This window comes from Pocillopora damicornis, chromosome 12 (genome assembly GCF_964200805.1).
Source record: "Pocillopora damicornis chromosome 12, jaPocDami1.2, whole genome shotgun sequence".
In the NCBI taxonomy this organism is placed as follows: domain Eukaryota; kingdom Metazoa; phylum Cnidaria; class Anthozoa; order Scleractinia; family Pocilloporidae; genus Pocillopora; species Pocillopora damicornis.
Genome location: NC_142681.1, coordinates 12,582,028 through 12,606,544, shown reverse-complemented (window position 1 = coordinate 12,606,544; position 24,517 = coordinate 12,582,028). Strand labels below are relative to the sequence as shown.

General features: G+C 38.7%; 1 protein-coding gene and 1 pseudogene across 2 annotated transcripts in view; one reads left to right on the top strand and one right to left on the bottom strand.

Annotated features, from left to right (window-relative positions):
* The window catches only part of LOC113684427 (uncharacterized), a 40,468-nt gene extending 28,746 nt beyond the window's left edge, over positions 1–11,722 (bottom strand). The window contains exons 1-6 of the mRNA XM_089188597.1: positions 11,325–11,722; positions 8,080–11,198; positions 7,628–7,745; positions 7,300–7,413; positions 7,055–7,168; positions 5,075–5,224 (exon numbers count right to left, since the gene is read on the bottom strand). Of these exons, the coding sequence (XP_089044723.1) occupies positions 5,075–5,224; positions 7,055–7,168; positions 7,300–7,413; positions 7,628–7,745; positions 8,080–8,433 (850 nt within the window). The 5' untranslated portion in view covers positions 8,434–11,198; positions 11,325–11,722. The remainder of the gene's footprint in view (positions 1–5,074; positions 5,225–7,054; positions 7,169–7,299; positions 7,414–7,627; positions 7,746–8,079; positions 11,199–11,324) is intronic.
* Positions 11,723–12,364: 642 nt separating this feature from the next.
* The window catches only part of LOC149036542 (uncharacterized), a 26,691-nt pseudogene continuing 14,538 nt past the window's right edge, over positions 12,365–24,517 (top strand). The window contains exons 1-8 of the transcript XR_016181440.1: positions 12,365–12,775; positions 13,400–13,517; positions 13,955–14,068; positions 14,713–14,862; positions 15,805–15,895; positions 16,673–16,949; positions 23,056–23,173; positions 23,689–23,886. The product of XR_016181440.1 is annotated as an uncharacterized LOC149036542 (transcript). The remainder of the gene's footprint in view (positions 12,776–13,399; positions 13,518–13,954; positions 14,069–14,712; positions 14,863–15,804; positions 15,896–16,672; positions 16,950–23,055; positions 23,174–23,688; positions 23,887–24,517) is intronic.

The window sequence follows — 24,517 nt, the reverse complement described above, 5'->3', positions numbered from 1 at the left end:
TTCAGAAGTATTATCAACGCAAATCCGTAATTGTAAAGATATTGAAGGTTTCCTGCTCCCCGGAGCAGGGGGCCTTCAATATAAAATATCCCAGTACGCTGACGATGCTACTTGCATCTTAAAATCCGAAAGATCTCTTTCTTCACTTCTCCGAGTCGTATCAAAATTTGAACAAGGATCTGGCGCTAAACTGAACACGTCCAAATCTGAAGCAATGTGGTTAGGAAAATGGCGAACTAGAATTGAATCTCCCTATGGCCTCAAATGGGTCACTAAAATGAGAGTGCTTGGTGTCTACTTCTCAAACGGCCTCGTCAATGTCGACGACGACAATTGGCGGGCCAAATTAGACAAACTAAGTTCGGTTCTAAATCTTTGGAAACAAAGAGACCTGTCTTTTATCGGTAGGACCTTAATTGTAAATACTTTAGGCGCAAGCCGTTTATGGCACGTTGCTAAAGTCATCCCCCCACCCCGTTGGGTGCACGATAGCTTTAAGTCGATCATTTGGCCTTTTATCTGGAGAGGAAAAATGGAAAATGTTAGTCGCGATCGCTGTTGTGCGCCCCCATCATCCGGGGGCCTCAACGTCGTTAATTTTAAAGCTAAGTGCGCTAGCCTGCGCCTTTCTGTTTTTTCCAGTTTAAGAGATGACTTTGGCACATCCAAATGGCATTACCTAGCTCGATATTTTTTAGGACATAAGCTAACTATTCTAGATCCCCGTTTTTCTTTTCCCACCAATTCTGCTCCCTCTTCCTTCCTTCCTTCCAATTACTACCGCCTTTGTCTAGATAATTTCCGTACCTTGCATCAGAAAACTGGTGCCTTACCTGATTTACTCACCGGTAAGAATTTATATCTTTTGTTGCTTGACCCCGTCTGCGTTGCACCCCGGTGCTCCGGTTTTTGGGCGTCTGCTATGGACCGCCCCATCAATCGTTGGGCCTGGGTGTGGCGCAAGTCTCGCCTAAAGCTAATTGAAAACAAGAAGAACGATCTAATTTGGCTATTGATCCATAGAATGATCCGCGTAAGATATCTCCTTAAGTCTTGGGGATACATCAATAATGACAAATGCGCGATCTGCGGAAAAACGGAAACTATTGAACACTGCTTCTTGGGATGTCCCAGAGTTGTGAAAGTCTGGGACCACTTCTCCCCCCTTTTCCGTGCTCTACTCGACTCCCCCTTCTCTATCTCCCCTACATCTGTCTACTACCCTTTTTCCCTAGACAAATCTACCACCGCTATATCCTTATCTAACTTTCTCAAGGCAACCATCATATATTGGTGTTGGCTTGCCAGAAATAAAGCTACCTTCGAAGGTTCTCTTTTGAGCTCCAACGCGATTATAGACTTAATTAAGAAAGATGTCCAACTCAGAATTCTTAGTAACGACACTGATACCTTAAGGAATTTTTGGTCTTTTAAAAACGTACTTTGTTCGGTCGACGCTGGTAAGCCCACCTTCTTCCCCTCTCTTGCTCCCCCCTGAACCTTTGTATATAATAAAACTTGTTAAATCTCGCCCATGAGGGGTGCTTACTCCGGGCTACAGGCCCGCGCGCTGTTTGCGCCCCACATGGTCTGAAATATCTCTTTGTAAATAGTAAATAGAAAACTTTTAAATAGAACTTTGTTACCTCTTACAGGTGGGCGCTTACTCCGGGCTGTTATAGCCCGTGCGCTGTTCGTGCCGCCTGTAAGAGAAAATATCATTAGTTAATTGAGACCTGTAATTACCTAAATAACTCATAATTGAATTCGAATACTTTAATCAATTAGAATTGTAAATAGATATCATTGACGAAATAAAACTGCCTGGTCTCCAGGCTTTTATTTAAAAAAAAAAAAAAAGTACTGTCTGCAGTTAGTTATATATGTATATATATATTTATATATATATGTATATATATATGTTTATATATATATATATATATATATATATATATATATATATGTATCTGTAAAAGGAAAATTGTTGGTTGAACCGAAAGTTCGATTTCTCTCGATGTGGCGCACACATATCCCTACCCTACTTTTGTTGTGTTTAAGCAAAGAACAACATTTTAAAAAGAACGTGAAAAAACTTTTCGCTAGATACACAACTACTAACTAACTTAACTTAACCTAACCTAAGAAACATGAACATATTTTTTTAATGCTAATTACATAACGTTGCGTAAAGAAAGGTGATCACACTAAATTCTTCGCACGTTAACAATACTTAATGAACACTAAGTTCGGGTCCTATTTGCAATTAACACCAAATCTTTTTTTTTGTATTCCAAGTAACATAGAAACCATTCTTCTGAATCTTGGTTTGCCCTTTATCTGAGTTTATCAGAGTTGCTCTTCCAAAAGAGTTGGTTTCGGTGTTTGAAGAAAAACTCGCACCACACCTTCCAGTCATTAGAATTAACTACTGATCTCACTCTATTCAACACGCACAGAAAACGTACATGTCAAGTAAGATTGGTTTAAAATCTTACATTCTAGTCGGCACGCTCAGGAAACACACATGTTTAGTGAGATTGCAGCAAGTCTCGCACACTATTTGGCACGCACAGAAAATCCACATGTCAAGTAAGTTGACTTAAGGTCTCGCACTCTATTCGGCACGCTCAGAAAATGAATATGTCAAATAAGATTGACTTCAAGTCTCGCACTCTATTTAGCACTCAGAAAAACGCATATTTCAAGTACGATTGCCTCAAAATTTTCACTCTATTCAGCACGCACAGAAAACACCCATGTCGAGCAAGATTGATTTCAAGTCTTGCTTTCTATTCGACAAGCTCAGAAGACGCATATGTCATCTATGATTGATCGAGTCTCGCAATCTATTCGGCACTTACGGAAAACGCACATGTCGAGTGAGATTGTCTACAACACTCGCACTCTATTCGGCACGCACGAAACGCACATGTTAAATGAGATTGACTACAAGTCTCGAGCTCTATTTGGCACGCACACAAAACGCACATATTAAGTAAGGCGGACTTCAATTCTCGTACTCTGTTCGGCACGCACAGATACGCACATGTCGAGTGAGATTGATCACAACAATCGTATATATTCTGCACGCACAGAATTGCATATGTCAAGAAAGATTGAATGCGTCTCGCACTCTATTCGATACCCACAGAAACGCACATTTCAAAAAAGATTGCCTCAAGTCTCGCATTTTATTCGGCACGCACAAAAAAACGCACATGTCGGTGAGATTATTAACAAACTAGTACTCTGTTCGGCACGCACAGATACGCACACGTCAAGTGAGATTAACTACAACAATCGTACTCTACTCGGCACGCACAGAATTGCATATGTCAAGCAAGATCGCCTCAAGTCTCGCACTCTATTCGGCACGTACAAAAAACGTGCATGTCGATGAAATTGTCTACAAACTCTTACTCTATTCGGCACGCACAAAACGCGCATGGTTAGTAAGGCTGACGTCAGGTCTCGTACTCTATTCGGCACGCAAAAAACGCACATGTCAAGCAAGATTGCCTCAAGTTTCGCACATATTCAGCACGCACAGAAAATGTACATGTCAAGTAATATTGCCTTAAGTCCCGCACTCTATTCGGCACGCTCAGAAAACGCACTTGTTGAGGTGGATTGACTAACCGACTTAATTAAGACTGACCTCAAGTCTACTAATTTGGCATGGTCAGAAATCTCGCACGTCAAGTGAAAATGACTTCGTAAGTCGCTAACTCTAATTAACACGCACGTGTTAAGTAAGATTGACTTCAAGTCTCGCACTCTATTCGGCACGCTCAGAAATCTCACATGTCGAGTGGGAATGACTTCTCGCACTCTATTCAGCGCGCTCAGAAAACGCACGTGTCAATTAAGGTTGACTACAAGTCTCATTCTCTATTCGGCACGCACAGAAAACGCACATGTCAAGAAAAATTGCCTCAAGCCTCGAACTCTGTTAGGCACTCACAGAAAGTGCACATGCTAATTAAGATTGACCTCAAGTCACGTACTCTATTAGGGCTCGATACAGACAGAAGATCTGTGGATTTTCGATCCTATTTAAGAACTCTCTCTCTCTGAGAAGAGTGAATTCTAGTTTAGCACTGGATTCAACATTGGGATATAGCTCTTTTCTGTTACTGTTGTGATACTGTTATCGTTGTTCCTCGGCCTATATATCTGACAGTTGCGAATGATGAAGCTTGCCTGACATGAAGTTACACGTTTTGAGGTTAAAATTCAAATAGTTTAGCTCTTTCATCGTCTTTTATTTTTTTTTAGAGAGAAGTTTTGATATCTTAATACAGGGACATCGTGAAGGATTTTGCAACTTGAGCAGCAAGTTACAAATGTCTAGTGATTTTGATATTTTTTTAAGCGCTTCTGATTATCAGCAATCGCAGATCATCTTCACCAAAACCGAGGTTTTCGTAAATTTTGTTTGAAATCACCCACCACCATCACTGTGTGATTACAACGCGGTAGTGATGGGTATTACGCATTCAATTTATCTTCCATTTACTCTTATCATTTTCACAACCTGGCATTCTTAAAGTTTTATCGTCACCAAAATAAGGCAGTTCGACGAAGCCGTATCTTATCCGTATCGTATCCGCAATTTCGTGACAAATATTGAGTGACAACATGGTTCCAATTACATAATCAGTCATAATATATGTGTCTTACTCTTTTCGGCATAATGCTCAATTCGGCATTTTACAGGGACGACACCTGTCCATGATGTCTGTTTTATTTTACGCTCGCAATCCATTCGAATGGCGTTTGTAAGGGGCGAGACGAAAGAAAATTGTCAACGTTTTCTGGCTGTCACGAAACTTGGAGAACATCTGTCGGTTTTCTTCCCTTTCTGAGGCGGGTGAACACAAAGGCAAATGAAAATGTCCTCTTAATAACGGAAGATATTATACGTTCGTTCTCTTCCGCCGCGAAACAAACCTCTCCAATAAATGTGACTCATTCTCGGCACACCTAGGGCTTGCCTGCGCTCGAATGAAAAACGCGGGAAAAAAATAATGAAGATAAATTAACAACTCCAGTTCCACAGTCTGTCAATCACCTGTTTCACCATTCACAACAACAACGTTAAATCCTCTTTTTTGAAGAGAATAATCCGTCCCATCCACCTTAATGTAAGCTTTGCCGCAATTGGGTGCTTTTCCCGGATCGTCGCAACCTTCGCTTCGAATATAAATGTCCAAAACACGAACTGCAAGTAAAGGAAAAGGATTACTTTCTAGTTAGGGTGACTTAGCAGTCATAAATGTAGGATTTTCATCAGGTTTACGGTCAAATTGCCATTACAACAAACTCGTCACCACAAAACACGCCTTAAGTTCAATCGCCACTGGTGGCGATTTGACTTTCTCTTTACGTGAAACCTGTCGTGTGAAACTCAAATCAAATAAAAAGAAAGATGTAGTAGTATATTGCGAAAAGAAGAGGGACTCAGAAGTTCTGTGCAGCCTCTCAATTAATTAAACGTTAATCGTTAAATGTAATAAAACTTGTTGATATCACGAAGATTATGATCAGTTTGCGTAAAGCCAAACCAAAGTGACTTTCGCCGAGTGATATTCGCCAAGTGATTTTCGCCGATGTTTATGAAATGGTATGAAACTTATATCAAATAAAGGCTGAGAAATACTGCTACAAAGAGCACGTATAAAAACAGCGAAGTTTATAGACACAGACTTGGCGTCCTTTCTTTGTTTAGAGCACAAAGAATGTCGACGTGACCTTTAACACGAGATTTTTCCTTACAAACACAATTCGTAATCAAACCTAATGAAACTTATATCATATAATAGCCTAGAATTTGAACTTCTACTCATTTTTCAGTTTTGATGATGCGAAATTTAGAATGCGCGCGAAATTTTGCTGAAAGCGACTTGGCGTCCTTTCTTCTATTTTGTTCCCTCCGACGGCCGCATTCGAATTTTTCGACCAATGTTGTTGCAGAAGGAAGCATAATCGTTAAAGGCTCTTTCTCCGGATTTCTAACAGCTGACGTTTTGATTAAGGAGCACACCCTTAAGGTAGTTCCCGAAACGCAAACAAAATTTTCGCTGTTAAATTTTCTCAATTCTTTGGCGACCATCGATGAGTTAACAGGTGCTCAAATTGCCCAAAGTGCGCTTCGAATTCGCTTCAAACTACTTTCTTTTGGTTTAGTATCTTGACTGGCCTATGAAAATTGGACGTCTGTAGTAGTATGTGAAAGCCAAAATAGTTATTGAATTATTATAACTTTATAACTTTTATTTTTCTTCTTTGTCAACTTCCGAGGGCCGGTTCACTTTTTTAGCATTTGGTGGTTTCTAAAGGAACCGTTTATTGAGAGACGTTGATAAAAAATTTCGCAACTGTTACAAATGCCTTTCATTAGGAAAAGTTTCGCCTTCAAGAGGCGGTGACATTAAGATGGTGACATTAAAAATCCGTTGAGATAAACCAAGAATAGATCCCGTCCAAATCAGAAACTAAAGTTAAAAGATTTTTCCCAAGAGATAAAATTACTAAGGAATTCTGCAACATTGCACATAGTATTATACAATTTTACAGTACGAAAAAAATATGGAGCTTGAAAATTACTTGACAGTAAATTAAAAAATTACTTGACAGTAAGCAACCAGCGGACTGGCCGCGGCGAGCATGTTACCTTTGACCGACTCAATCCTTTACGTCACGAGCGTCAATATCAATATAGCCGTAACCGGTCTTATAAAAGAAAACATGATCCATGATATCTCTATCGTAAACGAGGGGCAATATATTCAATGCAAGCAATCTGTCTCAACACGGCATCTGGCGAGGCTTTAAACTCAAAATCCATCAGGTGGCTCGCCTATGAACCTGCTCAATGTCAAAACGTTTCAGAAACTTCAAATATTTTGAAATTCGTCCTTTGAATGTGATGTAACTCGTTCAATGAATCTTCTCGCAGCAAAAATAACGAGGCCCATACTTTTACGCAGTAGTCATGAAATCAAATCAAATCAAATCAAATCAGATCAAATACAAAATTTTGTTTACATACCAGTCTCACATCGTGGCCCTGTGTACATAGCGATGCAGGAACAGACATATCCATCAACCTGGTCAGTACAAGTACCTCCATTCAAGCAGGGATTACTGGAGCACTCGTTGATATCTTTGTGAAGGTAGAACAATTAATGATGATTTATTTGGCACACTTTTCAACAAGTTAAAAAGTAATGTTGATATCCCACTTAAAATCCATCCATCGAAGTGTAAAAAATTCAATCTGGTTCCCTTACTTACTTGTTCCACAGTGAAGGCCAGTGTATCCAGCAAGACAGGCACATACATATCCATTCACTTGGTCATTGCAAACTCCTCCGTTTAAACAAGGATTACTGGAGCATTCGTTAATATCTGCGAGAGAAAATTTAATTATAAACACGTTATTAGTAAATATTAAAACAGTGAATCAACCGTGTTTTGTCGCAGTCTGTAAATCTTAAAGAATCTATGCTGGCTTGTTTATCCTTTCATGGGAGAGGTCTATGAGATGTCTGGGTAGAGGGGGGGAGAGATTAGAACATTAAAAAATGATACATGAAAAATACAGCTCAGTTTAATAACTCACCCGTTTCACAGTAGTGTCCAGTAAAACCTGGTTTGCAGACACACTGATAATCGTCTTGCTGGTAAATTGGTCGACAGAATAAGGCTCCGTCTAGACAGGGATTGCTCATGCAGGGGCTCTATTCCACAAGACAAAAAATATTTCTTAAAATAACACAGCACTAATAAGAACAAAGTAGATAACGTAATCTTCCCAAACTCACTCTGTCAGGGCCTGGCCAAACGCACGAAAAGAAACAAAGCCAGCACTCTCTTTCCCTAAATTTCCATTTTTTCGACCCCCTGTCGCCATCAATATCCAGAAGGAAAATGATAATCAATTGTTCACGGAGATTATATCAAAATTGATATGGGTGAACACGAATTTCCCTTTTTGTAGTACATGAAATTAAAATGAATACACAACATTTATGCCTCATAGAACGTAGTTAAACGAAATACGTTCGCACTTACCTTAATGTTGTAATGGTCAAAGTTTACGCTATGAAGAAAATTGCTGGAGTTTTGAAACTTGTCCGCGTTCAACAGCTCACACGTATGCCTTCCGTCATGTGAAACCGCAGCAAAATTTACCGAATAACATTCTCGGTGACCAATACATCGAAAAACACACCCCATAGGTTCGGAAACCGTGAAACTATCCAGAATAGAAGAATTTAGTCGCTTTGCAGGATCTCTCACAAAATGTGCATGTCGTTCTCCTCGTTTGTCATCTCGATTGAAGTGTTTAGCACCGAGGAAAGCGTCATTACTCAGTGGTAATGACAGTAGAAAGGCAAAGGTAACAAGTAATTTGCTGCTCTCCATCTTCCAACGGCAGAAAGAAAATCGCTTATTTCAAACAAAACATTGACAGGAACACACTTTCAATGTATTGCATCCGCTGTATCATTTCAAGTTTGCAATTTACCATCACACCCTTGAAATAATTCTTTACCATTAAGACATAAAACGAACCGCATGCAAAAACAGGCACCAAATCAATAACGTACCGCACACACAAATGAGTAAGAACTCATTAGTTATAGTTAATTAGTTACTCTTAAATGAAAGTTTATTTATGATAACGACCGCAGAGAAGCTAAATTAATTTACATAGCAATCTAACCCATGAAGAGAATTGCAAGGAAAACGAAAATGTTGTGTCGAAAATATTCTTGAAAGAATCCTTTGAGTAGATTCTTAATAACTTAAAGGCCCAACCAGAATGGTTAGACTTATCGGAGTTCCTCTTATGGGTTAAATGTCGAATCAAAATAATCATTGCTTATTTTTATGTCCCCCGGAGATCCCGCAAAACGAGAGACTTAAAAAGTTTTTCAAGAGTTCATTAAAATAGGGCCAAAACATGGGATTGAAGTGTTTGTCTGTTGAAAATTTAAAAACCATATAAATTACCAATGAAAGTGTTCCGATTGCGTCATAACAATCAGGCTAAGTTCTCTGTCAAGAATAAAATTGAATTCTTTGACATTTCTTTAAGTCGGAACTAACCTGCTGTGATTAATTTAAAGTTTTCAGTCCTTACAGAATTATTTATATCACGAGAACGTTCTGAAAAAGGTGTAGTCTAATTCAACCTAGTTTTTTTTACGTTCTCAAATTTTTGTGAGCTCTCTGTGGACAATAGTACTGGAATAAAAGAACATTAGATTTAATCAGGGTACATTCAGTTCAAAAATCGAGAGAGGTGAACCTTTCTGGGTTATGTCGAGAAAAACTTGGATTGTGTGAGACTACCGCAAAGACAATGTCATCGCTCCGGGCTAAAGTGTTTTCAAAGTCAACTCTTGGCAACCTTAAATCATAAAATCATCGCTTGAATGAAAAGTTTCGGAAATATGAAGCACAATGGCCGTTATTGTTTTCGGGCTATATGCAACATTTCAAGGCTGCTAAAAATGATCTTGCCTCAAGGAAGACACGACATAAAAAAATAAGTCAACATGTCAAATCTTCATATATCTTTTCGGTTTTTTCTTTTGCTTTAAATATGCGAACCTATAAGGTAATGGTCTTCGTTTTTCCTTCAGCGTGGTGTCTATTGACAGCACCTTGAAGTGGGAGCGGTGAAAAAACTTTTCCTTAATTAGGCTATTTTTTTTTTCTTTACTTCCACAATCCGAGTACAATTTGCTTGTCCCGCTTGCTTTAACCACCAAATAGAGACTATGAAAGAAGAAGAAATGATTTCTGGTGTTGTCGATTACATAGCTTGGAGAACGGGCTCCGTTTTACAAGAGTGAATTCTGCCTCGGCCCGCCTGGTGTTTGCCTTCGCTCGACAGGTGAATACAAGAAAATAACAAGTAGGGTTGCAATGAAAATAAACAATAGCACGAAAAGTAATGACTTCAGTTCTGCAGTCTATCAATTACCTGTTTCACCATTCACAACAACAACGTTATATCCTCTTCCTTGAGGAGAATAATCTGTCCCATCCACCTTAATGTAAGCGTTACCACAGGGGGGTGCTATTCCTGGATCGCTGCAACATTCGCTTCGAATATGAATGTCCAAAACACGACCTTCAAGAAAAGGATGAATTTCTCTTTGGGCTAACCAAACAGCTACAGATGGAGGAAAGCGTTACAGTTGTAAATATTACAAATGTCTCTTGATAAGAACAAGTGATTGGCTTTTCTTCTTTCATTTAACAATGAAAAAAGGTTTCATTCTTTAATAGGTTCAGCGAACAATGAGAGTTAACATGATGGTGATAATGACTGGGTTATTGGTGCAAATATGTAGAGGAGAAGAAAAGCAGGAAATATATTAAAATACAATAAAGCTACATTGACGTATATATCCCTAAAGATTAATCCGGTCAAAGTGAGACTACGACTTGAAAGAGGAGGCTTTCCATTAATTTCAGGCATTAATTTCAACTACGACTCAATCAGTATGAATTTCCTCTCAAAATCTGAGGTTACAAATCCTTTGTTTGCTCGGACTTCACATCAACTAGCCTTACGGAGTATGAGCACCTCATCATAATTACGTCAATTAGCGCAAGCTCATACGATTTCCTTACACGCGTAAGCACGCAAGTGTATTACCTTTGCCTTCCCCCTTGTATATTTTGAAAAGCCAAGATTTTTGTGCGCGACTCAATTGTTCGCGCATGTTTTTATGTTCTGTAGGTCGTACGGTCATGTGATGTACCAAATTTTCTCGGCTTGATGGGTTACTATTACAACCACTTGTTAAAACGGCATATTATTTCGCACTTACCATCATGTTATAATGGTCGAAGCTTACGCTATGAAAAAAATTGCTGGAGATTTGAAACTTATCCGCGGTCAATAGCTCACACATATACCTTCCGTCATGTGAAACCGCAGCAAAATTTACCGAATAACATTCTTGGTGACTAATACATCGAAAAACACACCCCATGGGCTCGGAGACTATAAAACTATCCAGAATCGCAGAACTAAGTCGGATTGCAGGATTCCTCACCAAATATGCGTGTCGTTCTCCTCGTTCGTCATCTCGTATGAAGTTTTCAGCACCATACGAAACGTCGGTACTCAGTAGAAAGATGACAAATAATTTACTGCCCTCCATCTGCTGATAATATAAAAATACAGTTCATTTTAAGCAAAATAGTGACTAAGATATCCATTCAAGGCATCACATTCACAGTAAAATAAAATGTGCGTTATTTACCATCAAACCCATGAAACGATATCTCACCATTAAGACAAAATGTACTGCAGGGTGAAGCAGGCATGAAATCAATAGCTTCTGTGACTCTTTTTCCAATAATCAAACTGAATTGAAAGTTTACTTATACCTAGCTACAGCAGGGAAGCTAGATTAACTTAATGAGAAGGTTAACCTGTCTCAATAAATTTGCAAGGAAAAAAAGATTGTTGTGTCTCATATGTGCTCGAAATAATTTTAATTAATTTACTTAATATGAACTGACAAGAATGGCTCGACTTTTAGAAGTTCTTGTTCTCAAGAGTTATTTTGAGGTTAATTTCAAGGTTAAGTTATTTTTTAAGGGTTATTTTGGTTATTTTTAGTCTCTTGAAGATCTCCCAAGACGAAAGAATTTCAGCGTTATTTCAAGAGATTCTAGAAATTAGGCCAAAACAAGGGATTGAGGTGTTCGTTTATTAAAAATTGAAAATCACTTGAATTACTTATGAAAGTAGTTCGATCACAACGTAAGAACCTGGTTGGATTCCTTATAAAGGGTAAAATTGTATTCGTTGATATTCTTCGAACAGGAATAAACCAGCTGTTACTGATTTAAAGTTCAACAGATATATAGAGAAAGGTTTTTTTTTTCGTCTTGTCACGAGCGTGGGACAAAGACAACCTCAGACCCTCGGATTTCGCACTTCGATGCTCTAACCACTGAGCCACAGAGACTCCACGGTGAGTGAGGTCTATAACGAACACGTCTTGCATACTGCCAGGATCAGCAATGTCGATAGCCTAATGTTTGTAGATATCCGCTGCCCGACGATATTTTCTGCGTTTATGTGGCGTTTCACACAGTAATAATTCACAGGTTCTCAATCTACCACTTTCTCTTACCGAGGTCATGCATGCATTGTCAAAGACAAACGTCTCGAGTGTCATCCCGAGTAAGAAGAGTACAGGAGGCAAGAGACCCTACGAATGTGCTCCATTTGTAGTTACTCTTGGCTATTTAATGAATACAAGGTAGAGAATAGTTCCATTAGTTTTCAAACTCACGGTAATTAATTTTTCTGTGGTAGGTTTAACAAACAAACCTTCATCTTCACTTCACCAAAAGCTTTCATTGACTCAGTTTTTTTAACTGCTACTCACAAATGGAGAGGATCAAATCGTACATAACATTCGTGCTGTCCATTGGTATATACACGCTAATATCCGCTCAGACCTTCAGACGAGAAGGCCAATACGGTGTAAACTACGCTAGTTTTGTGAAGAATCCTTTGCAAAGACTTGATGTCGCAGTTCTAATCATTATAAGGGTATACAAAGTCCAAGAGTGTCTTCATCGCTGTGTTAGTCATCTGGAATGTTACTCAGTCAATTTTGCTGCAGCTTCACTTGACGGAACTCACAAGTGCGAGTTACTAAACGCGGACAAGTTCCAGAATGACTTGGCTCTCAACGAGACCTTCGACCATTATAATATCAAGGCAGGTGTCAGGCTATTTGTTTTGGTAATTGAACTAAGCTGTGTTTTTTCGGCATAATAAATGTTGCTTCCTAACAACCAAAAGCATAGAAAAAAATAAAACACTGTCAGCGTTAGCCGAAGTTGTTAAGCACTTCGTCCATTCTTTGATTTCATGCACTACTGGGGGGATTAATGGCTGTGACATACACAGTACCTTACAGACTGAGATGTTTGTCGTTCGATTTGGCTCATTTGGATTAAATTATTAAATTTTGACATACACGACCTTGTTATTGTACAAAGAACTATCCCTCCGATTGAGTTCATACAAGAGATTCTCTTGGTTAGTATTGCAAATTGGCCACCGTAAAGAGTTTTAAAGCTGATTTCGAGCGTCAGTCTTTCGTCAAAGCGAATGACTCTGGACTAACGCTCAGCTTTTTAAACTCAGTTGATAAAACCAAATATCTTGTCAAACCCCCGTCCCCCCCCCCCAGACGTACACACTACACGCACACACCCAACTGTTTCCTTCGAGATTTACCCCCTTTCTTTATCCCTCCGCTTGTAGGTTTGGCCGTGCGGTGCACCTCTCGAGTCTTGATTAAATGTTAATTTTTTCTTGTACGATTTTTTTCAACAGAGCTCCTGCATGAGCAACCCTTGTCAGCAAGGAGCTTTATTCTGTCGACCATTATACAGTCAAGACGATTATGAATGTGTTTGCAAACCAGGTTTTACCAGCCGGAATTGTGAAACCGGTAAGTCTAAAGGAAAAGCATGCTCCTGATGACGTATAACTCTTATCTCCGTCATTGAAAATTGTAAATCAGATTACGACGCTGAGCGCTTTTTAAGATTTGATAGAGTAATCTACTCTTCAAAATTGTCTTCAATGAGAGACAGCGCAATTTTAAAATTTGCTTAGCAATCTGGTTGCTTACTTGAAACATTCCAGACTCAAGCAATGTGATTACCAGAGCAGGAACTGTTGTGGGTAGCACTTGAACATTAGGTTCAATTTATTCTTTGGAATCCCATAACATGGCACGAAGTTAATAAACTATTCGAATGGCGAAGTCAATAGATAAGAAATATGTCATTTGTGATGTCCACTTCTCCTTGTTCATTATTAGATCCTAAAGAAAGGATCCTGAACCGTGTTTCTAATGATCTCTAAACATGCATTTTTACCCAGACATCAACGAGTGCTCCAGTAATCCCTGTTTAAACGGGGGTACTTGCACTGATCAGATTAATAGATACATCTGCGCATGTCCCGTTTGGACTGAAGGAGTAAGCTGTGAGACTGGTAAGTACTTAGTACCCGCGCTAATTATAATGATGCTTTATCCCTTAAGGCTACAGGAGCTGAGAAGTTTAGGATTGGAAATGAAATTCACAGTCCATCATATTGCATATTTCATCTGAGTCAGTAGATTTGAAGTACAGTGGATTCATCCCTTCTCAATTTGTGTACGGGCTTGTTTTTTTTTTTTAAAAAATATTATACGAGCTTTTTCGTTGATTTAAATTGCATTCAAAGCCATTTAATTACAAATTTATCATATGTATTAAATTTCAACTTTTTTCACTCATTTCAAATGTTACTCCTCATTTAAATTTTTTTTTTCTATTTGGGATCAATTAACGTGCTCATAACCAATAAGTGTGCAGAATTTTCTTCCTGACATACTAACAGATTTTTTTTTCCAAAATTATAGATGCCTTTTTGGTTTGTTTTTCTGATTGTTTCAATTCTTTGTTTTCGTTTTGTCTTTTTGCCCTTTTGTTTCTATAAAAAGAAGGGTTACAATAATCAGTCTTCTCGTTTTTCGTTGTTTTGTTTTTTTTTTCTGTTTGCATTTTTTTCTTTTTGTTTCTTCATTTTTTTCTTTTCACTTTAAGATAAAGGAAGAGTTGCCATAATCAGTCTTCTCTTTTTTCTCGTTTCAGTTCGTGTCTTGGATATCCACGTTCGAAGCGAGGGTTGTGAGGATGCAGGAAGAGCAGACCCCTGCGGCAAAGCTTACATCAAGGTGAATGGAACAGATCACTCTCCTCACAGCAGAGGATATAACGTTGTTGTTGTGGACGGAGCAACAGGTACCATGAACCATGCCGTTTGAGTAAACCTCCCCTGTTTAACTCTGACTTTAATTCTCATATATTTTCAAATATATGAATAATTAAACCAGCGGTTTGGTTACGAAACGACTCAAACTAAGGTACGAATCGACCGCATTTGGGTCCAAAATGACCGTGGGCACGAAATGACAGGATACCTTTAGAATAGCGCACACCCAACAAGAGGAATGGCAGCGGGGCTCCATTCATTTGTTCTTAAATATAAATAGGGGTATGAATTAGGTTGACACTCTGCCTTCCTCGAAACTAGTGGAAAAGTAAGACCCCAGAGGGTTTAATTATTAAGGGAAAATTAATTCTCTGCACACGCCTTCTTTTTATCCTTAGATCACTGTCCAGGGCTCGAACGAAATACTGGCTGCGAGCTATTCAACAAACGCAAAGGGGGTGGCACTCACACTTCGAGCTCTTCCTTACGTCGTAATATAGTGTTATTGAATGAGTTTATAACGTAAATTGGCCACCGTAAAGAGTTTTAAGGCTGACGTTTCTAGCGTTAGAAACTGCCATATGCTAATTTATTCTTGTTTTCTTGTAATCATATTCCTACCAATAGCGTAGCTCCATTTTCTGCATATAAACCCACACACAATCCACAATTCCTCAAACCGCTCTGACGAAGGGCTAACGCACGAGACGTCGAAACTCTTTACGGTGGCTAATTTACGTTATCAACTCAGTTGATAATACTTAATTACCCTGTTATACTTTCCCACCGACGCAGCACCACAGTTTCTTTACTTCCTTCACTCATTCGTTCTTACGTAATCACTTTCCCCCTGCTTACTCAATCTGGAAAAAAATGGCTTGACAGAAAAAAGGGTATCTTTCACAGTTTCAAATAAAATCTCATTAGGTCATGTTTATGCGGTTGTCTTTAATAGCTTTCCATTCCTACAGGTGCAGTTCTCGGTACAAGAGGATTTGATACTTATGAAGATAGCTTGGCGGGTAATAGACTCAGAGATTACCTTAACGGTCTTCATGGCCAGTAAGTTATGTTTCATGCGCCATATAATAGTTTCATTCTTAAATGGCAATTTTCCAAGAGACTGGTACTAGCATAAGTGCATATCCTTGAAAATGCTTTCATTCAGGAAAATGTCAGATCGAGTCTGAACATGTTGAGTCTCTTTTGTTAAATCTAAGGCTACCAGAGCAACGCTCCAGGTTCCTAAGAAACACCTTCAACTTTCAGTTTTTAGTTGAATTGTAATCGATATCAAACTGATAGTGTGGAGCAAACCTAAAGTCCTACAAAAAGGAATCAAACATTTCTGAAACAAATTACTTGAGATATAGTTTATCTACGTGTTTTGAGATCAATATTTTTTGTGTTAACGACGTCATAACTTCGCTTATTGATAAATTTCAAGAATTTTAAAAACACCTCGAATTACTCGTAATTACTCCCGAACCGCTTTGAATTTCACAACGCAGCACAGACGATATTGATAGTAAGGGGCCTGTAGTGTCAGTGTTTTTAATTAAATGTATTTAGGACATTTTTTTTCCATGATTAGTATATTATGTGGCCTTATATTTCCAATACATTGTAACTTTTGTTTGGACTTCTGTCAACTCAATGCTTGATTTCATACACATCAGTTTGTTAGTGCGCAATTTTTTTTCCCTCAAAAATTGATTTTAAAATCCACGTAACTACAAGAGATTTTAATTTTACGCTCTGTATTTCCTGTTTAATAACATGTCGGCCCTTCTTAGCTCTCACAAAATTAATATAAATATCACTTCTCTTCCCTCACAGTAAAATAGTGTTAGTTGCTATTCAAGATGAGGGCTCAATTCACATGTCGCCAGCGATTGATGCGCTCAAGAGACTGGGCGCTACCGACCCTGTACAGCCGGACGATAGGGGATCTTTTGCTTTCGCTGGATACGCTGGAGCAAACAAACCTCAGTGGATAACACAGAGACGTGCGGACAAAGGACAGGGACCGAGTGAAATATTTCCGAAAATTGCGTTATCGGCAGGCGTGTTTGATTATCAATTAGTTATTGATTTATATACTGGCCCACTGTTTGTTTGTAGAGCACGAGAGTGAGTAAGAGTTGCTCTGGTCGCAACCGAAAGGAACCCACTTAAACCTCTTGAAAGCTCGTCAAACTTTTTAGTGCGTAACATCTTGACGAAAGCACAGTTAATACTCGAGCCAGCTTTTTTATACCATATGTACGCATGTCACGCCTTCGTACAACCACAAAGAATCTCCGCCAGCGTGCTAAATGAAACATTTGAGGCACTCTCGAGCAATTGCATATAAACGTACACGCATTTACCGGATATGTATATAAATATATTACTTACTTACTAAGTACAACATAATTATTCAATCGAAATATAATTTTTAAATGAGAAAAATTTGCTCATTCAGTAGAACCTTCCCTTTTAATCACAATACGCACAACTTCTAATGGATCAATTATTTTACTTAGTTAGAGTCATACGTGTAGATTCAGGAGTAAAATCTTGAATTCAGGGCATAGTTATGCTTGGATAGGGAAGGAAAATTTCCAAAAGGCATTTTGTCCATTTTACCACCCCATAGAGTACGCCCAGACAATTTCAAATTCAACGTCATTTACTTCATTTTTAGGAAACTGAATTGAAACGACGGCCGTCCTTGGAACAGTTCCCTCCCACGTTAACTGAAAGGCAATTGTCCACACGCTCACTGTGGTTTAAAAGTCATGTGTGGCGTCAACTGGCGAAGAACGAATCACGAGACGTGGAGGAGTAGGTTCTACTCTCGCCCACTATGCGTCTATGTTACTGGAGACTATTGGCAGTATTTGAATTTCACTCAATACGTTATATTGGTTATATTAACGAAGATCCTGTACACTATATAAGGATCGAATGTTGGGCTTGTTGGCCGAAAATTAACCTAATAAACAGAAATCTTTTTGTGCCAGGAATCAGAAAAGAGATAGTACAAGAAAACTCCTTTTTCACATATGATGAATTTACAGAGAACTCACAAGGCAATGAACTTTGAGTAAAAAACTGAAGAGATCCGAGATGAACGCATTCATTGAGACCGATGAAAGACTGCATGCTGCCAAGGACAACTGAACGTATTGCGTATAAGTGACCTAAATAACCTGTGGACTATCTTCGGCCGTTTCCTCGGATTCGTTCTTCGATCGTACCGAGAAGGAAATTTGGTTGGGGGAGGGGGGGATAAACGGAAAATGGAGCGTAAGCTCATTTCCAGAACGAAGGTTCGTGATTGGGCCCACGGAAATTTTAGCTCGAGAAAATCAATGAAATTGTTCACACAAAGAATGCAATACGGAGACTTTATTTTAAACTCAGAGATGTGAGTAGAAGGTCTTCCAACTGACTGAATACAGCAATTCATAATTTACGAGACTTCAAACAGTCTCTAAAAAATTGAAAATATTACAATTATAACAATCATGAAATACCTCCCTGAAAACTGTACAAGTTACTCTCAGCTGGAGTAAATGGACTCAAAGAAACGTATTTATATCCCTGGATTGAGGGGCCTTTGTAAGTAAAAAACAACTCGAAATAATTATTTACAATTCGTTTGAACTGATATCGTGCCTAAATTCATGCTCGTTTACTACTTATGTTCACTTACAGCCCGTAAGCTTACAGCCCGTAAGTTCACCAACAGCACTTTTTAGTTGGCCACCTAAACCCTTTCACTCTCAACGATTACCCAGAAGTAATTTATCAATAAGACTTGTGGTGAAACGAACAAAAAGATCCACGAGGGGAATTACTTAACATTTAATTCTTAGAACAACAATGAGTAGACAAAGCCTTATTACGCTCAACTACTATTTAGCTTTTTTTTTTAACGACAATTCCCATTTGTCTCTCTTTCTCCCAATTTCAAAGTTCCTTAATGCTAGTGCTGGTGTTAAATAATGGTCACCACCAGGCAACATTGTTTGGGGGGAGAGGGGGGACGGGACTTTCAATAAACTTTTTAGACATAAATTAAGAGGTTTCTGTTTATTATGTTGAGTGGAGAGTTGCCGACTACCTACTGAAGGGAGACGTGTCATCTTTTTTTGTCACTCATTGGAACGTTACCGGAGAGGCAAGGAGAATTACTCTGGAAACCGCGCGGGTGAAAGAGTCAAAAGAGAGTGTCAGTTGCCTCTGTTATGTGCCCAGAGGCGTGGACAATACACTTACAGTTTATTTTGTTTCCTTCATCTTAAAGTTTTGAGGTAATCAAACACTCTTTTCGCTTGAACGCCTTGCAAATTGCTGTTACTATCTATTACTGAGTAAGAAATCGCAGCAGAACATGTCTTTGTCTCATCTGCCGTAATATTTAGACAAAGGAGAAGCATAAGACATATAACTTAAGCCGAAGGCCTGATAAGGCCATAAGACTTGCTTGCTCTAAAACTATTTATAATAAAGTTCGGATATTACGCGCGCTGTCATTGGCTGAAAGAGCATGCACTGTGAGAGTATAGAGCATAGAGCTGAGCTAAAGCTGTCGCGCCATCTGCCAAATTGTACTATGTTCTACCTTTTCCGGGACTTCTTTTTAGCTTTTTTCCAATGATTGAAAGTGAGATTTCGGAACAAGCGAGCCGGCAAGGAACAACAGAGGAACCAAACAAACGTTTGTAAACATACCAGGCGTCGTGATCTACGTTATTAAAACGTGAGCAGATACGAAAATCCTCAAAGGAAAAACAAAATAGACATTCCGAGTTTTAAAGATTTTCACGCTCAGTTAGATTGCAAGCTTATGTACGGTAATAAAAATCAAACACAGCTAACACTCGTATAGTACATAAAGTTCAGTGTTCAAAAACAAAACAGAACAAAACAGAAATGATGAAAAATATAACCAAACTGGCATAACTGTTAAAATTCATACTAATCATGACAGTGTCAGAGCGAATATGATCATGCTGAAGTCCATTGCGGCTCGCTCATCACGGCGATCTCCGGTCATCACAGTAAAGCAAGCCTCAGAAACTACATCGGCCGCCCTTCGAGTGAAAAAATAAAAGCTTGCTCTGATATCCTTTCCGATGCATTGAGTGGAAAGTTACATCAGTCACTGCAGCCGAGTTTTGCAGCGCTGTCATCCCGAGCGATTTTCATGTTCCAGTGAATTCGGCAGTCGTTCATTCAAAAAAAACACTCGCCTTGAACAGTTTGTTTTCTACCTTGTCATGTGAAAACACTCGCGTGTTTTCATGAGCCATAATTCGGCTGAATTTCACTGCACATTTCACTTCAAGATTCTGTATTATAGACTTAAAAACTTCAGGCAAAAGTGTTAAACTCAACCTGCCGATCTATTTCAGTTTGTAAACTATCGCAGAATGTGAACTTTGGTATTTTGAACTTTGATGGTTTGACACTTTTGACAGCTCTAGTCTTGTACAGCCAATCAGATTATTTGAACCATTCTAACAGGGATTCTGATTGGCTTATTGTAGCGTGCTTTATGAGAGTATAGAGCATGCTGACGACACTGTTGTTCCCTTTGGAAATAAAGTTTGTTTTGAAAATTGAGTAATTGAAAGTAATGCTTGGAGAATTTAATGGATTCTTTATTATAAAACAAATAGAGAAGCCTTGACTGTGCTCTGTTCTGTTATAAAGCACTTAGGAAGCGGCTAAAGCACTCAAGAAGTGGGGAGAAACACTCGACTACGTCTCGTGTTTCTCCCTACACTTCTTTCGTGCTTAAATAAATGTTTATTACCAAATTTGTTGCGCCCAACTCATACCAAAGTAAAACTTAGTAAAAAAACTCAATGACTACACAATGTGAAATTACAAGGAAAGAGGCTGGAAAGATTTCTTTAAGATATACTGACTTTCAGGTTACTGAAGTGTTTCCCATATCAAAACTTGGGGAAGAGAGATGGTTGAAGCATAACCAGTATACCAGAATGGGCTCTTTTAAGGTGCCTAAACAATAACTTGTGAGTAATCTTGTTAATCTTTTCCGTCCGACACCAACCCTTCCCTATTAATACCTTTTTGATGCCAAACTAAAAATTTGAAGCTCTCCTAATATTGAATCTATTCATCGTGTACAACAATCTAAAATGTCGCGACATTGTTTTTCATAAACAGAAGGCTTCTGGAGGTTTCTGGGCCCCTCTGATGCCACATTTAGCGCATAATAACAAGCGGAAAAATTGGGTTACGGAAAATATGATAAACCTTCCAGGACATTTGCAGTACCGCGCCGTACCAGGGTAAAAGTAAAACGTTTTCCAGAGCAATAAAAAAACTTTAAAAAATTTTAAAAAATAAAAAAAAGAAACTAGTAAAAAAATGACGAATACTTCTACAATACAGGGGAAAATGCTCTTCGAAAATAAATTTAAAAAAAAAAACATCTACTCTTGGTTTAAAAAAAAAAACCTCAGTAGTCGTGATAACTTGGTAACGACAGTCCTCCAATTTAGCAATGTAAAACAACCTATTCATCTGCCGGTCATAAATTATCATTCATAGATATTGACAGCGAATTGTTTAAAAGGAAAAAGTTCATGCAAAAGAAATTTCGCAGAGAACCATAAGGAAGAATGTACATAGACAAGAGGGAGAAAACAGACCCACTGCTGCACTAGTGAAATGGCAAACATCGCAAATGACAACTACACCTCCATTCAGTAGGAAATAGGGACCTTAAGCAAGCCACGACGGCGACGGTAACGAGGACGTGGAAAAACAAAAGATCTAATTGGCAGAACAATAGCTCAGCACGTGCGTTTGAAAACTTTGTACATTTCTACGAAACCGAAACCGCAACGGCAAATTATTTTAATTTCCATTTGGAACTCAACGCTTCTTTTATACGTTATGCTGAAGTTGAGGTGTGGCACCGTATGAGACGATAAACAAATGCAGCTATTTTTGAAATTCTAATTTAAGGCAGAAATTAATCGGCGTTGTCGTCCTGACTGCTTAAGGTCCCTAATTGTTTACCTTCGTATATAACACTTGATTATTAATTGTTGATTGAACACTACGCAACCTCATTGGAACTTTCTTGTCAAGCGAAAAAAACACATTTTAATTAATTTTTCTGCGGTAGGTTCAACAACAAACCTTTAATCTTCACTTTAACCACAGCTTTCACTGACTCAGTTTTTAACTGCTACTGACAAATGGAGAGGATCAAATCGTACATAAAACTCGTGCTGTCCATTGGTATATACACGCTCATATCCGCTCAGACCTTCAGACGAGAAGGCCAATACGGTGTAAACTACGCTAGTTTTGTGAAGAATCCTTTGCAAAGACTTGATGTCGCAGTTCTAATCATTATAAGGGTATACAAAGTCCAAGAGCGTCTTCGTCACTGTGTTAGTCATCTGGAATGTTACTCAGTCAATTTTGCTGCAGCTTCACTTGACGGAACTCACAAGTGCGAGTTACTAAACGCGGACAAATTCCAAAAACCGAATGACTTGATTCACAACGCGACCTTCGACCATTATAATATCAAGGCAGGTGTCAGGCTATTTGTTTTGGTAATTGAACTAAGCTGTGTTTTTTCGGCATAATACATGTTGCTTCCTAACAACCAAAAGCATAGAAAAAAATAAGACACTGCCAGCGTTAGCCGAAGTTGTAAAGCACTTCGTCCATTCTTTGATTTCATGCACTACTGGGGGGATTAATGGCCGTGACCTACACTGTACCTTACAGACTGAGATGTTTGTCGTTCGATTTGGCTCATTCGGATTAAATTATTAAATTTTGCCATACACGACCTTGTTATTGTACAAAGAACTATCCCTCCACTGAGTTCATACAAGAGATTCTCTTGGTTAGTATTGTAAATTGGTCACCGTAAAGAATTTTAAAGCTGATTTCGAGCGTCAGTCCTTCGTCAAAGCGAATGACTTTGGATTAACGCTCAGCTTTTTAAACTTAGTTGATAAAAACCAAATATCTTGTCAAACCCCCCTTCGCCCACTCCTAATCCCCCCCCCCGGCCCCACGTACACACTACACGCACACACCCAACTGTTTCCTTCGAGATTTACCCCCTTTCTTTATCCCTCCGCTTGTAGGTTTGGGCGTGCAGTGCACCTCTCGAGTCTTGCTTAAATGTTAACTTTTTTTCTTTTTACGATTTTTTCTTTCAACAGAGCCCCTGCATGAACAACCCTTGTCAGCAAGGAGCTTCATTCTGTCGACCATTATACAGTCAAAACGATTATGAATGTGTTTGCAAACCAGGTTCTACCAGCCGGAATTGTGAAACCGGTAAGACTAAAGGAAAAGCATGCTCCTGATGCCGTATAACTCTTATCTCCGTCATTGAAAATTGTAAATCAGGTTACGACACTGAGCGCTTTTTAAGATTTGATCATGTAACCCCCCCTAAAAAATTGTCTCCAATGAGAGACAGCGCAATTTTAAGATTTGCTTAGCAACCTGGTTGCTTACTTAAAACATATATATCATATATATTTAATTTCAACTTTCTTCACCTATTTCAAATGTTACTGCTAATTTAAATTTTTTTTTTCTGATTGGGATCAATTAACGCGCTCATAACCAAAAAGCGTGCAGAATTTTCTTCCTGACATACAAACAGATTTTTTTTTCTCCAAAAGTATAGGTGCTTTTTGGGTTGTTTTTCTGATTGTTTCTTTTGTTTTGTTTTCGTTTTGTCTTTTTTCCCTTTTGTTTCTATAAAAAGAAGGGTTACAATAATCAGTCTCGTTTTTCGTTTGTTTTTGGTTTTTTTTTCTTCATTTTTTTCTTTTCATTTTAAGAAAAAGGAAGAGTTGTAATGATCAGTCTTCTCTTTTTTCTCGTTTCAGTTCGTGTCTTGGATATTCACGTTCGAAGCGAGGGTTGTGAGGATGAAGGAAGAGCAGACTTCTGCGGCAAAGCTTACATCAAGGTGAATGGAACAGATCACTCTCCTCATAGCAGAGGATATAACGTTGTTGTTGTGGACGGAGCAACAGGTACCACGAACTATGCCGCTTGAGTAAACCTCCCCTGTTTAACTCTCGTCTCTGTCTAGCGCTTTCAAAGCGGGCAAAAGAAAAGGGCTATTGTGATAAGTCCTTGGAATTAAGCCTCTTACATGCTCTGCTTCTGGTTGCGCAAGAGACATGAAAATTAAATAGTTGGGTTGGCCCTAATCACCCAGTTTTACCCTAAAAACCGTCGCAGAATGTTTGTATTGGTTACTGGTCGTTTCGTACCCACGCTCGTTTCGTACCCAGTCAGTTGAGTCGTTTCGCTTGACTCTGTTAACTTGTCGTACGTAACGATTGACATCTGTTCATGCACTCGCGTAGTGGGGGTATGAGTTAGGTTGACAATCTGCCTTCCTCGAAATTAGTGGAAAAGTAAGACCCCACAAGGTTTCATTATTAAGGGAAAATTAATTGATAACACTTAATTACCCTGTTATACTTTCCCACCGACGCAGCACCACAGTTTCTTTACTTCCTTCACTCATTCGTTCTTACGTAATCACTTTCTCCCTGCTTACTTAATCTGAAAAAAAAAATTGCTTGACAGAAAAAAGGGTATCTTTCACAATTTCAAATAAAATCTCATTAGGTCATGTTTATGCGGTTGTCTTTA